The sequence below is a fragment of the Lactuca sativa genome, chromosome 8 (assembly GCF_002870075.4).
Source record: "Lactuca sativa cultivar Salinas chromosome 8, Lsat_Salinas_v11, whole genome shotgun sequence".
NCBI lineage: Eukaryota > Viridiplantae > Streptophyta > Magnoliopsida > Asterales > Asteraceae > Lactuca > Lactuca sativa.
The window spans coordinates 303,292,173-303,307,891 of record NC_056630.2 but is presented as its reverse complement, the minus strand read 5'-3'; the positions used below and the strand labels follow the sequence as shown (position 1 = coordinate 303,307,891).

The 15,719-nt window shown below is 33.0% G+C and overlaps 1 protein-coding gene across 2 annotated transcripts; it reads left to right on the top strand.

Annotated features, from left to right (window-relative positions):
• Window positions 1–8,143: 8,143 nt before the first annotated feature.
• LOC111913699 (U4/U6 small nuclear ribonucleoprotein Prp31 homolog) lies at window positions 8,144–12,158 on the top strand. 2 transcript variants are annotated; one of them, XM_023909412.3, is made up of 8 exons: window positions 8,144–8,302; window positions 8,553–8,635; window positions 8,847–8,912; window positions 9,009–10,039; window positions 11,214–11,284; window positions 11,412–11,514; window positions 11,625–11,700; window positions 11,795–12,158. In XM_023909412.3, the coding sequence occupies exons 2-8, from the start codon at window positions 8,633–8,635 to the stop codon at window positions 11,900–11,902; spliced, it is 1,458 nt and encodes a 485-aa protein (XP_023765180.1). In that variant the 5' UTR covers window positions 8,144–8,302; window positions 8,553–8,632; the 3' UTR covers window positions 11,903–12,158. The 2 variants fall into 2 exon arrangements, with proteins under 2 accessions (XP_023765180.1, XP_023765181.1); XM_023909413.3 differs by having other exon boundaries at window positions 8,149–8,302; window positions 8,557–8,635.
• Window positions 12,159–15,719: the final 3,561 nt, after the last annotated feature.

The following is a 15,719-nucleotide window of genomic DNA, read 5'->3' as shown; positions in this document are numbered from 1 at the left end:
CTAACGGTAAAACGACTTGTTCTTATACATATATATATATATATATATATATATATATATAATTAACCATTAATGTTATAAATAGTATAAGTGTTAAATTTTAACTTTTAAAATTCTAAGTGTTGGAATTAAAGTTTATTAAATTTTGTGAAACTTTTCCAAATTCCAAAACTTGAGGGCAAGTTTTGAACAATTCATAAACTTTTGGATATTCATAACTTATGAGTTTTAATTAAGTGTTTTAAAGCTTTTAATGAAGAGTCTCTTGGAAATCCATAACTTGAGGACAAGTTATGAAGTCCATAAAAGCATTTATGGGAAAAACTCTTCAAGAAAATGTAACCTACAACTTCTTAAAAAAAACATTTAAAAGAAAAACTCTTGGAATTCCATAACTTGAGGACAAATTAAGAATTCCATTAAAACACATTAAGATCAAGAATTAACTAACAAACAATTTGCAAATAATTCCTATGATCTAACAAAACTCATATGAACATGAACATCCACATCAACAATTTCAAGACTTTTCATTTCATAACTTATGAATTAAAGGTTCATAAAAATGAAGACTATTCACTTTCATGTAACTTATGTGTTTAAATGTGTGTTAAAGAAAAGTGACCTTTGGATATCCATAACTTGAGTACAAATTATGGACTCCATTAAAACACATAAATGATCAAGAATTAATTCCAAATAATTCAGCAAATAATTTCTATCATCTTCTAAATTCATAAGAACATGAACATGATCATCAAAATTTCAAGAATTATATGAACACATAAAAATCATGGAATTTTGATATATGCTATTGTAAATGGATTAGAACAACCATTACACCAACTAAAACAAGTTTTAAAACACCAAAACAGTTTAGGGTAATATTTCTAGTCCATTTCCAGCAACAAAAGTCGAAATTCTGTTTTTTTTTTATTATTATTTTGCATCAAGTATCAAACAAGCAAGCCTAGGCTCTGATACCACTGTTGGGTTTTGAGCAATCTAACACTTCCTAAGTGTGCATGCAACCCTAATAAACCTTGGATCTATGTTTGTCTAAATACATGCAAAATAATAATTTTCCAAGGTTCATAACCTATCTAACAGGCATGGGGTACTTTTAAACATAAAAGAATTAGATGAGATTACATACCTTTTGATGATGAGTTTGATTCCTAAGGAGTTTGAGGGCCAAGCACCAATAGTGTGAATGCCTCAAATGGAATCACAAATCACCACAAACTCTTGGAAAACTTTGAGAGAGTGTATACACACTTATAAAATCGGCCACACACAAAGTCTCACACAACTAGTGTCACTAGTGGCTATTTCATGCAACATAAGCATGTTTATATAGTGTACATGATTAGGGTGAAACCCTAATAACCCATGACCTTTCCTTTTCCAAGGATCCATGGGTTAAAAGCTCCATGGATCATCCATGGACTTCCATATAAGCCTAGCCCATTAACTAATGAGTATTAGCCCACACCATATAAAACAATAGCCCACAATTTAATTAGTCTTCTTTTTAATCTCTAAATTAATTCATAATTAATTTAAGACTAAAACTAATTAAATAACATGACTTCATATTAATATATTATAACTTATAATATATTAATAAACATATGTGTATAACTCTCATAAAATTATCCATAAATAGTTTGGATGAAATGCAACCCAAATGGACCATGCCGGGTCGGGTCAAGTATATACCAAATAAGTTATGGACTTAGACACCTTATCCAACACCTTCCACGTACGTAACTTTTCTAATTGAGAATTCACCATTTCTTATCATACCATATCCTTTTATTGTTCCAAATGAGTTGTTTCCATACTTCACACATCCACCATCTTTTAGGGACCGAAACTCCCTCAGCTCTTCCTTCCTTCCTGTCATGTGACGTGAGCAGCCACTGTTAATATACCATTCGTCGTCGAACTGCTCGTCACTTAACACCTGTAAATTTAAGCAGATTTAGGAACCCAAAGTTTCTTGGGCCCTGTTAAGTTTTTCATAGAAAAGGGAATAACAACATCAAGATCAACCAAATATTTTCTTTTAACTAAAGTGGTTTCATCTTTGCGTTTGATGGTGTACACCTTTATTTTATTTTTATCTTGTTTAAATTGAGGTGTATTAGATGGTGTTTTGTTAGCAGGAATTTTCTTTGGATTCCTAGGTTCAGCTGACTTTTTCGTATTGGTGTTATCTGTCTTAGAGTCAAGCTTTCCTTTTCCTTTAACATCATTCAAGGATTGTTTCTTTTGTGTTTGGCGAGAATGACCGAAATAGGATTTTCGGCTCTCATCCTTGGGTTTTGAGCCGTGACTAGAAGTTCGACTCTGATCCTTGAGTTTTGAACCGAAACAGGAGGTTCGGCTCTGGGATATGAAGTTAAGATCAAAATTGGGATGTTGGTTATGAACTTTGGCATTTTGAGGACCGAAATTGGAGGTTCGGTTCTTAGAGTGAAAGGAATTTGGACCGAAACTTGGCTTTCGGTTCAACTGACTGCTTGCCTTGTATGATTGATTACCAACTTGAGCATCCTTCTTGATTTGGAAAAAGTCAGGATTTTGAGACTTCCAAAACTGATTTCTCTCACTCAAGTTTTTCATGTACCTTTGATTTCTTTGGCGCTTTTGATCGGCCAGTTGTTTTTGAGATTTATGGATATTGAAGCTTGGTTTTGGCTTTGGATTTGGATTTGGATTCTCCTTATGAGTCACGGCTGGATAGGACTCCTTCTTGGGCTCTTCTGGTATGTCTTTCATTCCACTTGTGCTTGGTTTGGCGAAACTTGAGGGTTTGTTAATGGGTTCTGGAACGTGTCTACCTTTCACCCTCCATGATGTTTGCTCTGACAAGCCAACAGTTTCGTCTGCATTATCAATAGGAGTCGACCAGAAGAAATCGTCACAACCTCCAACGTTGTCTTGATCTACCAAAATTTTCAGTTCCACTGTTTGTCTTTCAGATACTCCTTTAACAGCATAGACTTGATTTGGAACCGTTTATACCTTTTGGTAGACCACTGCCTTTTCTTTGAGTTTCATCAACTTGTTATCTTACAAGCGAGCATATTCAACCGAGTTTTCGGATATAAGCGGTTTTTCAGTATCGGTTTCGCTCCTCAAAAACTCTGAGCAATCGATTACATCTTCCAAGGAGATCTCACTCATCTCACTTTCATCATCAAAATCAGATGTACTCTCAATATTCATCTTATGTTTGGTCATCAATTTGGCATTTAATGAGTCAAATGATTTTAAGGTCTCAGTTTTAATTTTTAACTTATCATTTTCATCTAAGATCAGTTTTAACATGCATTTATGTTCCTTAGAATCAATGAAAGTTTCAATTTTGTCCAGACCTATTTTATAAGGAATGGAAGTTTCTTCCGAGGACATGATTGATTCACATTCAGCAATGACCTCATCCTCCTTAAACTCAAGGAAGGGCAAGATCATTTTATGAATCTTTTTCCCTATTTCACAATCTAAATGCAATTGCGTGATATTAGTATAAAAACGTTTAGCAATCAAGCAAAAAACATTACGTTGTTTCAAAAATCTCAAATTGTCTCGTTGCAAATAAATTATTTCATCCCTAGCCCTAACTAACTCTTGCTCCTTTAGCTCAATCCATATTCGTCTCTCCTCACTCTTCGTTGACAACCTGCTAATTTGGTCAGTTAGGTTAGAATTTGTTAAGCGAGTTTGCATGAGACTTCCGCTTATATTATTAAATTTGAATTTTAGTTCATTTAATTCCCTTTCATAATCAATTGCCGGAATTTTAAGAGATTCAAGAAGGGATTGTACCTTTTTGATCAAACGATCGCAGTCGTTGATCTTTTCACTGACAGGCTTGGCTGCAAAACATTTGTTTTCGTGTAGATTCGGTTCCTCATGCTCACTCTTGGTTGTTACTTCATCCGTCACCATCAGGCATCTTCCAATCACTTTCTCATCTTCTTGTCTCGTCACAAAAGCTCTACCGTGTGTTGGCCTTCTCACCTCTTCATCCTCTGAATCTATGGACCACACTTCAACCCCGCCAAATTCGTCATCAATCACCTTTTATTAAACAATCAAGCCGTTCATTGGACCAGCACTAGTTTTCTTCTTCTTTATCTCTTTAAGCTTTCTCATATGATAAGTTTCATCATCTTCACCCTCTCTTCTCTCAGCTAACTTTTTCAACATGTAGTCCTTGGCAAAATGATTCTTGTCGTGACAGTAATTGTAATCATACCCTGATCCACCCACCAGTTTGCTCTCCTTCTTTTCATCCTCCTTCTGAGATGTATTCTTAGACTCTTCCTTTAACTTTTCTGAACTATAGCTTCCTTGCCAGTTTCGGTTCTTACTGACAGGGAATTTCTTCCGAGCAAACTTCTTTGGATTCGACACCATCATTGCATACTTGTCACTCGTAAGATCACACTCCGACATGTCATCTTCCTCTTCTTCTTCAATCACATTTTTGTTCTTCGAGACAAGAGCAAGTGAGCCGACACTAGAGATCAACTTCGCTTCTTTTGACACTGTGCTTTCATGTGACTTTAGAATTCACATAAGTTTCGCTAGGGAATAAGCTTTGAATTGTTCATGCGCTTTCACAGTTGAGACAACCGCCATCCACTCGGGTCTTAAACCGTTCAGGAAGGTGACTTTCTGTTCAATACCCTTCCTTTCAATAGCATGCTTTGTCATCTTGCTGAGCAGATAATTTTAGCGATCAAACATCTGAAGCAAGGTTTCTTCTGGTTTTTGTGCAAACGCTCCGAACTCAGAGAGAAGCAGAGTTTGAATAGAGTGCTCTAGATCCTCGTCGGTTGAATACAGTTCTTTCAACCTGTCCCATATCTCCTTAGTTGTAGTGCATGAACTCACTAACCGGAAGGTGTTAGCTTGTAGAGCGAATCTGATCATTCTTAACGCCTTGACATTGCACAGTAGTTTATCTTTTTCGTCCTGAGGAATCTTATCCTCGTCTGCTATCAGTTTGCTATACTCCTTTTGGGTTTTCACAGTTGTATTCCTTCTAAAGTGAACAAATGGACCCAACGTGATTGCTTCCCAGATGAGATACCTGTTATCATCAGATCCAACCACATAATCTTCAAAGTGATGCGCCCATACTTCGTAATCTTGTGTGTAAAGAATGGGTACTCTTGTAGTGGATCCAATGTTGTTGGAGATGTTGATGGGATTAGATTGTACGTCGTCTTGAGACATGATGAGCCTTCCTTGAAACCGTTAGAGTCTGACCTGTAAACTTGAGAATAGGGTTTTATCAAAAAACACCAGTTTCCGTCGATAAGAAAACGACGGCTCCTATATATTCGATAAAAGCGGAAACCCTATAGTATTCTTCAAACAGAAGGAATGCATATTTGTTACACAGTCTCCTGCTCTGATACCAATTGTTGGAATTAAAATTCTAGTAGGATCGATATGTTCTAAACAGTGAATAAAGCAATAAGAATAAGACACAGGAATAGCTCAAACAATGTTGAATGATTAAACTTCAACACCCCAGAAGAGCTCGATGAAGAACTTCGACTGCAGAGGTGTTTTAGGGTTACAGAACGATAATCAATGTAATAATATCAAGAACGTGTCTAATGCATACATGCATGCACTATATATACTACATAACCCTAACAAAACACGGATGGACAGGCCCAATCCGGTAAATACAAACAAAGCCCATGATGCAACATATTTATCCTACAGTGTCATTTGGTCATCGGCGGATGAACTTTAGTCATTGACAAATGAACTTCCATCAGCATATGTTCTGATTAACTATATAAATAAACTTTCACATATCAGCTTGTCTAAGTTATATTAATTTCACTTAATTAGATAAGAATGAATGTATACAATGAGCATATAAACTGCAAATTTGGTCCTTGTGGTTTGCAAAAATCTTTGGATAGGGTCCAAAAAGTTTCCAACTTGCATAGAAGGTCCAAAATCAAGGTTTTCTGGGTTTTTGGTCCAAAAAAACATGAAAAGACAGTTTTGCCCTTTTATTTTCCTTTTTGTATTTTTATAATTATTAAAATACTATTTTAATTTAAAAATAAAAAGAAAAGAAAATAATTATACCCCACCCACCCACTTACCTCAACCTCTCTCTCTCTCTCTCACACACACACACAGACACACACACCCGAAGAACTTCTCATCCCAATCCCGTCTTCCATTGGCAACCTTGAAAACCTCCAAGACTTGATTTTAAACTCCTCATCATAAAAATCCCAGGTGAGCTTGGGAGCTGCCAGAGTCTCAAGACTCTTTACTTGTTTGACAACAGATTCCCCGGAGTAAACAAAGACCTCGCCGGAGGAAACAACGGCCTTGCCGGAGTTTGGTTCAACATCCTAATTTCACCACCACCACTATCACCCCCTCTTTATACCCACCGTCGGTAGAACCCTCTATCCCTCACACACTCACACACATGATGAAAGAAGCACATCGACTCGCTCCTTGTTCATCCTTAGTTCCCAATTAAATCTGCAACAACTCATCTTTCTCCTGCTCATCTTACATTCCCAATTTCAAGATCAATTCCATATCCCCAGGCTAGAGTACAAAGAACAAAACCAATTTCCTAAACCCTAGATGATAATACGATCGAATCCAACATCAGAACTCTTGTAACTCGCTTTAATCTGATTATCTTAGGGTTGAAGTTTAAAAGAAAATATGTTCAAGAGTTCTTTGCCTACAGGTTCGTCATTTTCTTCTTCTAAGTAATCAGAATGATACTTATGACAATACTTTTCAGAAATCTTGAAACTCTGACATGTTTTTAGGGATGTAGTTTTTGATTATGGGATTTTTATGGTTTGTTCCAATTTTTAAGATTTTCTCCATTGAAGTGTTCTTGGGTATTTTTTTCAAATTTCAGTTGATTCCATGTTGGTAGAGATGCACAAAACCCGAATCCGATCCGGTTTCGCTTACGTCATCAAGAATCCGATCCGGTCAAAATCCGATCCGAATCCAATCAAAATCTAATCCGGATCCGTTCAAAATCCGAATCCAATTCTAATCCGGTTTAAACCGGTTTTAGTGGGTTTTAAGCGGATTTTGGGACGGATTTGGATTCGGTTTTTAGCGGATCCGGTTTTTTTAGCAAATCCGGTTTACGATCCGGTATCAAATCCGATTTGAAATGTAGGATTATGATCCGATTGAAAATCCGGTTTTGAATCCGATCCGATCCGGTTTGGTCAAAACCAATTTTGACCAAATCCGGTTTCGGATTGGATCCGGTTTTGAATAGTGAAACCGGTTTTTGTGTGCATCTCTACATGTTGGGATGATATTTGTGTTGGATTATTGTGGGTTAAATATGTTAAACGATTTTTTGATTGAATTAGTATGTTGAATAATTCTGTTTCTGATTTGAGATGAAGTTTTGATGGAGCATCGATATTAATTTTGAAAGACCGGAGTTATTTTTTTTATAGTAATCAATGTTTACAGTTCATTTTTATTATGGATTTTGTGATAGGTTTGATGTTGGTATGTGTTTGAGTTCCCTGTGTGTGTGTATTTGGAGTTGCAGGTGTGTTTATGTTTAGAGAGAGAGAGACAGACAGAGAGAGAGAGGGGGGAGGAAGGGGAGGAGAAGGAGGAGGAGGAAGAGAAAGAAGGGGGATGGCTCCGGAGAGAGAGAGAGAGAGAGAGAGAGAGAGAGAGAGAGAGAGAGAGAGAGAGAGAGAGAGAGAGAGAGAGAGAGAGAGAGAGAGAGAGAGAGAGAGAGAGAGAGAGAGAGAGAGAGAGAGAGAGAGAGAGAGAGAGAGAGAGAGAGAGATGGGAGATGGGTGAGCCAACTTAATTTCTTTTTTTGCATTAATATTTATAAAAGAAAAATATAAAAAATACAAAAAAGAAATTTAAAGGGCAAAACAGTCAATTCAAGTGTTCCATGGACCAAAAATACAAAAATTTTCTAAATTTAGGACTAAAAACCCAGAAAAACTTTGATTTTGGACCTTTATGCAAATTAAAAACTTTTTGGACTCTATCCAGATATTTTTTTGCAAACCATAAATTTACGGTTTTGTCTTTTGAATCTTTAAAATATAGTAATATATAAATGGAAAATCGTAAAAGAAGCAAGGTAACTCATTCGCTTCCACCCCAACCAGTCGAGATAACAGAACTCTAGCCGTCTCTTCTTGCCGGGACGATTCACGATCGTTGCTCCGTGTTCCACTTCCGTCAATCGCTTCACCTCTTTTCAAGTTGTATCGTATATGTAAGTTTTCAGTTTTTATTGGTTAGGACTATTTCAAGAATTGAATGTTGAAACCCTAGATTGTTCGATGGAATTGAAATTGTGAATACCAAATCTTTTGATTTAGGTTACTTTAATTATGTATTATTTCTCGTTTCAAATCCTCCTCACATTCCACTAAAGATATTGCTTTACCTTCGAATTGTAAAGGGAATCGACTATTGAGTGGTGATTCTTTCTACTATTTACAGTTTTATGCATTTAATTGTAGATAGACTGAAGAAGAACACTTCAAGTATCCAAGTTTCTGCCTTTGTTTCTCATATCTGAGCTACAGCTCTCCACAAAATAATGGTATGGATTCTCTGAAACACTCTTATTCATTTTTTCATGCCTTTTAATCTTTATGTACGCAATTCCTTGTGTGTTTCTTGGTTTAATCTACATTCAATGAGCAACAATATGTGCTTCCACTTATGATTACAGCTTGAATCAAATAGAGTGGAAACATAACAGGAAAATCTTAATCTGTTCATAACAGAAATTTATTCTTTTTTTTTTCCAGGCAAACCTTGAAGATTCTTTTCTTGCAGATCTTGAGGATCTATCCGACAACGATAATGAGAACCTGGTGAACATAAATATATATATATTTTTTATCTTAATGTCATGTAAAAGTTAAAAGTTAAAACTCTTGTTTATTTATAATTTATTTTGTATTCAACAGGATGAAGAAAACGTGGATGCAGAAAACATGGAAGAAGATGTGAATAAAGACATAGCCGATATAGAAGCCCTCAAGTACGATGACTTAGACAATGTCTCAAAGCTACAAAAAACACAACGTTACACAGACATCATGAAAAAAGTCGAAAATGCCCTTGAAAAAGGATCAAACATGTCAAACCAATCCATGGTTCTAGAAGACGATCCAGAATACCAACTAATAGTCGAATGCAACACATTATCAGTCGACATAGAAAACGAAATCGTCATAATCCACAATTTTATACGCGATAAATACCGATTAAAATTTCCCGAACTCGAATCCCTTGTTCATCACCCAATCGATTACGCACGTGTAGTCAAAAAAATCGGAAATGAAGTTGACTTAACCCTAGTTGACTTAGAAGGTCTTCTCCCTTCAGCCATAATCATGGTTGTTTCAGTCACAGCCTCCACCACAAGTGGGAAGCCACTTCCCGAAAATACCCTCCAAAAAACAATCGAAGCATGCGATCGTGCCCTTACATTAGACGCTTCAAAAAAGAAAGTTCTAGATTTTGTAGAGAGTAGAATGGGTTATATCGCACCGAATCTTTCCGCGATTGTTGGAAGTGCAGTTGCTGCGAAACTGATGGGGACAGCTGGCGGGCTGACATCACTTGCGAAAATGCCAGCTTGTAATGTGCAGCTTTTGGGTGCTAAAAAGAAGAATTTGGCGGGATTTTCAACTGCTACTTCTCAGTTTAGAGTTGGGTATATTGAGCAAACGGAGGTTTTTCAGACAACGCCTCCAGGGTTAAAGATGAGGGCTTGTAGACTTTTGGCTGCAAAGTCAACGCTTGCTGCGCGAGTTGACTCGATTAGGGGGGACCCGTCTGGGAAACAAGGGAGAATGTATAGGGAAGAGATTAGGAAGAAGATTGAAAAATGGCAAGAACCACCGCCAGCTAAGCAACCTAAGCCACTTCCTGTTCCGGATTCTGAACCTAAAAAGAAAAGAGGTGGGAGACGATTGAGGAAAATGAAAGAGAGGTGAGTAATTTTATTTAGTGTTTTAGTATAAGCTGATTTGGGTTTTAATCAGCTTTTATTTTTTTAACTCGTAAGGTCCGTACTGTTTGTTTTTGTTGCGTGCTTGGTCCTGTCTTACCTAAAAAGACTATTTTGTCCTTGATTCTTTAATTTATTTAAATAAACACACCCCTAAACCAATTTCCACCTCATCTTACCTTATCTGCCCCACCTTATTTAAATAAATTAAAAAAACAAGGGCAAAATATTCTTTGTAGGTAAGACAGGACCAAGCGTGCAACAAAAACAAACAGTAGGGACCTTCCGAGTTAAAAAAATAAATTAGGGACCAAGCGTACAAATTACCCCAAACCATAGGGACCATTCATGTAATTTACTCCTACTATATATATATGAAAGATGAACTTTTAATAAATAGTATACTTTTGTGGTTTTAGACTTTGGCCACAAAGGTTTCTTATTTCAAACTTTAGCCACAAAACTTTCTTTTGTGATTTGAGACTTTGGCCACAAAAGTTTCTTATTTCAAATTTTGGCTACAAAAGTTTCGTTTGTTTTCAAATTTGGTCCCTAAACTTTTGTATATTTTGGTACTTTCCAGTTTCCACCCCCTAATCATCCAGTTTGCCACAAAAAGTTTCTTATTTCAAATTTTGGCCGTGAAAGTTTCGTATTTTTGCAAATTTAGTCCCTAAACTTTTGTATGTTGGCACTTTCCAGTTTCCACCCCCCTAATCATCCAGTTTGCCACAAAAAGTATCTTATTTCAAATTTTGGCCACAAAAGTTTCTTATGTTTGCAAGTTTGGTGCCTAGACTTTTTGTATGTTGGTACTTTTCACCTCATAATCATCCATTTTACAGAAATAGTCCCTACATTATTCTTCTTTTTCGCAAACCACCCGACATATATGTCTTTTAATATTTTTGTGTTTTAAAAAGATACACACCTAAAATATCATCATTTAGACGTATTTTAATTTTATTTAAATTATGATTTCTTTTAAGAATTTTACATTTTCTATTTTTGCATGGTTTTGTATATATATATATATATTGTGAAATAACATTGCATTTATATTTTATCACAAGATAGAAGACCTAGTTTTGCTGTTTTCTTCTTCATCCTTTCTTTATTATCATTATTTACTTATTTTTTTTTTACACTTTAACAGATATGCGATTACAGACATGAGGAAACTGGCAAACAGAATGCAATTTGGAGTGCCTGAAGAGAGCTCATTAGGTAAAAATATTTTATTAAAATAATTTCACCCTCACCTCACCCTATCTTTAACATACACATTCTATTTTTTTTAATTTTTTAATTTTTTTTTAAAATTAAAGTTGGATACTATTTTATTTCATAACAGGTGATGGACTAGGAGAAGGATACGGTATGCTTGGTCAAGCTGGAAACGGAAAGCTTCGTGTTTCAGTTGGTCAAAGCAAACTCGCTGCTAAAGTTGCTAAAAAGTAATTTTTTTATTTTTAAATTTTAATTATTTCATTTTCATTTTTTTTTTCTTGAAAATTGTGTAATGTTAATTTGTTATGGATATGTTTGATTTTGAAATTTTGTTAAGGGGCAAAGATAAACAATATAGTAGTGGTGGGGCTACCTCTGGATTGACGTCAAGTTTAGCTTTCACACCTGTTCAGGTTTTTGGTTTATTTCCCTTTTTGACCCTAAATCATCTTATTGTTATAAATTATAAGAATAACTTATAATTGAATATTTGTTTTTTTTTTTTAGGGGATTGATCTTATAGATCCACAAGCAGATGCTAATAGACTTGGGAGTGGAACACAGAGCACGTATTTTTCAGAAACAGGAACTTTTTCAAAGATCAAGAGGACGTGAATCAGCTTCAATGCATAATATCTTGTAATCTGTTTTTATTTATTTATTTTATTTTATTTTTTTTAAATGGTTTCATGTCGTTTTGAATCATATGGTTAAAGGGGAATAGGAGTATATGATATGATATTACAGAGTTTTGAACGAGAAAAAGGTTTAGGGAAATTTTTTGTTGTAGGGAGTTTATGTTATTGCCCTTTTATGCAAATATTGAATAGTATATTTTTTTTTAATGAACTTTTTCATTTTTGTTGTAGTATTTTAGGTCTTTGGATAGACTTCAAATATTTATTACTATAATCATTGCTATTTCTTTTTCGAAAAAATCTAACTATTTTTTGTTTGTGAAAGTTGGTATTTTTGAAGAAACTGTTAAACTTGTCATCTAGGATTTAAACAAATGACTATATTATGAAGTATTTGCATAAGATGAAAAGCTATATATGCGAATATGAAGTATTTGCATAGGAAAAACTTTTAAATAATCAAAAACACGAAATTTTAAAAACTTATGTGAATAGTGAATACACATTTTCCTCATTCAGCTCATCTGACAGTGGACATTCCCATTTTGGACAATTGCAAAATGTTAAAACGGCATCGTGTTTGGCTCATTTTGCACTTCCCATAAGTATTTTGTGGGGTGCCTGCGAAATGCATGGTATTAGTATATTCATCAAAAATCTCTATTTTTTTTTTTTTTTGATAATTTTAAGAAAACTTTTACGAAAAATAGCTATATTTGGCATTCGGTCTTTATATAATTTAAAACTACATATGATGTCAGATATAAAAAAAATAACCCAAAAAAGGAAGAGAAGAAAAGATTGGTGGATTAGTATTTAACTTGTTAGGCCTGATTTGGCCGATAGGCAACCTATATTTTTTGGACCGGAAATGAATGAATTTCCTTGGTGGGAATATTGGCCCGAAATATAAGACCATTCTTTTTGCTGACTTGAAATAAGAAGTGGTTTTATTAAAAGTCAATCAACTTACGAACATTTGAACATATTAAACCGGTAAAATATGTGGGTTGAGATTTAAAACAGTAACTTCTTGTTATGGGGTAAAATAAATTAGGTTTCAAAAAACTGTGTTAACTTTATTTTACAGTTTGTTTCGAGTTCAACTTAATGAAGAAATGAACGAAATTGATGGAAATAAAAAGGAAAGGAACATATTTGGTATCCCTAAGTTTTTTAATGAAAATGAAAAAAAGTTAGAAAAGGAAATGAGCGAAATTGATGGAAATAAAAAAGAAAGGAAAAAAAAAAATGGTATTTCTAAGTTTTTTAATGAAAAAAGTTGGAAGGATAATTTTCCCTTTTAATTTGGAAGGTTTTAAAGAGAAAGAAAAAAAATTATTTTTGTCCAACTCAACAACATAAAATACAAATTTTTTTTTCTCTCTCTCTCTCTCTCTCTCTCTCTCTCTCTCTCTCTCTCTCTCTCTCTCTCTCTCTCTCTCTCTCTCTCTCTCTCTACTTATTTCCTTTGTTTTTATTTTCTTTTATTTGCTGAAACACGGAAACAAATTGAGTGTTCATGGTAGCAGGTTATCCAAAACCGAAGTTTGTGAGGATTCAAACATAATTACACTCTAAAAGTCAACTTCATTTTAGAGTGTTTATGGTGGGTATGTTGATTTGTGAACATTTTTGTTTTATTAGTTATATATATATATATATATATATATATATATATATATATATATATATATATATATATATATATATATATATATATATATATATATATATATATATATAGGGTTAAGTTCAAATGAAAATACTATTTAATGTGAGAACGTAAGAACATTACTTTATGTTACTATTCTACTATGAATTTAATATGTATACTATTGTAGTAATTATAATATGAATATATTCAATTTTATATTGCTAATCTACTATAAAAATTATATATATATATATATATATATATATATATATATATATATATTATATATATATATATATATATATATATATATATGTGTGTGTGTGTGTGTGTGTGTAGTAATTTAGTAAATTCTAATATGAATGTTAAATATGTGATTGTTTATATATTCGGTGATGAATAATGTCATAAAGCTGTACATACCAAATTTTAATGTGAATATTAATGTGTGATTGTTCGTATATTTATTGATGAATAATGTCATATCGTTGTATGTACAAAATTCATAACAGAATAGTAACATAAAATAGTGTTCTCACGTTTTTACATTAAATAATGTTCTCATTTGAACTTAACCATATATATATATATATATATATATATATATATATATATATATATATATATATATATATATATATATATATATATATATATATATATATATATAACAACCTTATATAAGCTTAGGTACCTAACTCTATAATACTACATCGATTTGTATCATATTTACATTGTAATTGCCTAAGGTTCTTAAACTTCAACCCCATAACTTGATTACTTCCAAAATCTTTGGACTTTCACCAATATCTTTCTTTTATATCACATTTTTCTATCGAATACCACCTAATGGGCTTCATATCCTACCGCTACAAATGAAAGGATGTAGGAGAAATATAATGATGAATTTCCAAATTTTTTTGAAGTAAATCAAGTTTAGGGATGAAATTTAAGAACTTGGATGATTGCAATAATAATTTAATACAAAATGACATAGTTTGATGAGGTTAGGTACCTAAACTTATATAAGGTTGTTAGGTATATTCACTTTATATATATATATATATATATATATATATATATATATATATATATATATATATATATATATATATATATATATATATATATATATATATATATATATTGGATATCATTGGAAAAAAACTACGTAGCTAATAATGACATGGTCATCTCAATATATTTGTAGCCATTTTCTATTTGTTTAACTTGTTAAAAGATAATGTATACATTTTAGATAATAAAATCAATACATATGTATTTTGAAATTTTTGTGAGGCTTAGCAACCACAAAATGTCTTTGTGATTTTAATAATTTTATTTACTTTTTTGGTGATCGATTGTCTGAGTATAAGTCAAGTTACATAGTTCTTTATTAATATACTTGTTTATTATTTACACCTCGACGTAAACACGGATATTTGTGTATATACATATAATTATATACTTATTAGTTGTAGAAAATAGCCACCATAATGCACGTCTACATATTATGTTTTTAGTTCTTAATAACAAACCCAATAATTTCCGAATTCCTTAGTCTTCTCTACAATTTACTTCTTTATTCTTAATTTTAATTATTGGCTCTAAAATATGCCAAAATAATTCAAAGAATTTATTTTGCGTAATACAAGGATGCTTCAGAGATGTCTCGGTATTAAAATAATACAATTTAAAATTATAATATATCTACTCCTAATATTTTTAATTTATATATTCATTTATTTATGCGTCAATTTCTAAATATCAAATTTGGCAGTGGGCACTACCTAGGATGCTTCATGTTCAGAGGCACCAGATAAGAAAAGTAAAATAAAATATGATACATTCATTTTTATGATCTGTGATATAATTTAAAATATAAGGAGTTAAATATGATACATTCATTTTTATGATTTGTGATATAATTTAAAATATAAAGAGTTTCTTGATAGTTGTAGTGATTTGATTGATTTAATATCTTATTATTAAGTCCGGTTTAGTTTTTTATCAATTCAGTAAAAAGCATATTAGAGAGTAGAGACTATAGCATCGAGTCAGACTCGATTAATTGTTATATCAAACATTTGAATCTAACCGAATTAGACTCAAAGTCTTATCAGTAAAAGACATATCA

Bases quoted from the DNA above. Each gene is read 5' to 3' on its own strand.
- LOC111913699 (XM_023909412.3), top strand. The intron at 8,913-9,008 runs GTGAACATAAAT...TGTATTCAACAG, and splicing joins ACAACGATAATGAGAACCTG to GATGAAGAAAACGTGGATGC. The intron at 11,701-11,794 runs GTTTTTGGTTTA...TTTTTTTTTTAG, and splicing joins TAGCTTTCACACCTGTTCAG to GGGATTGATCTTATAGATCC.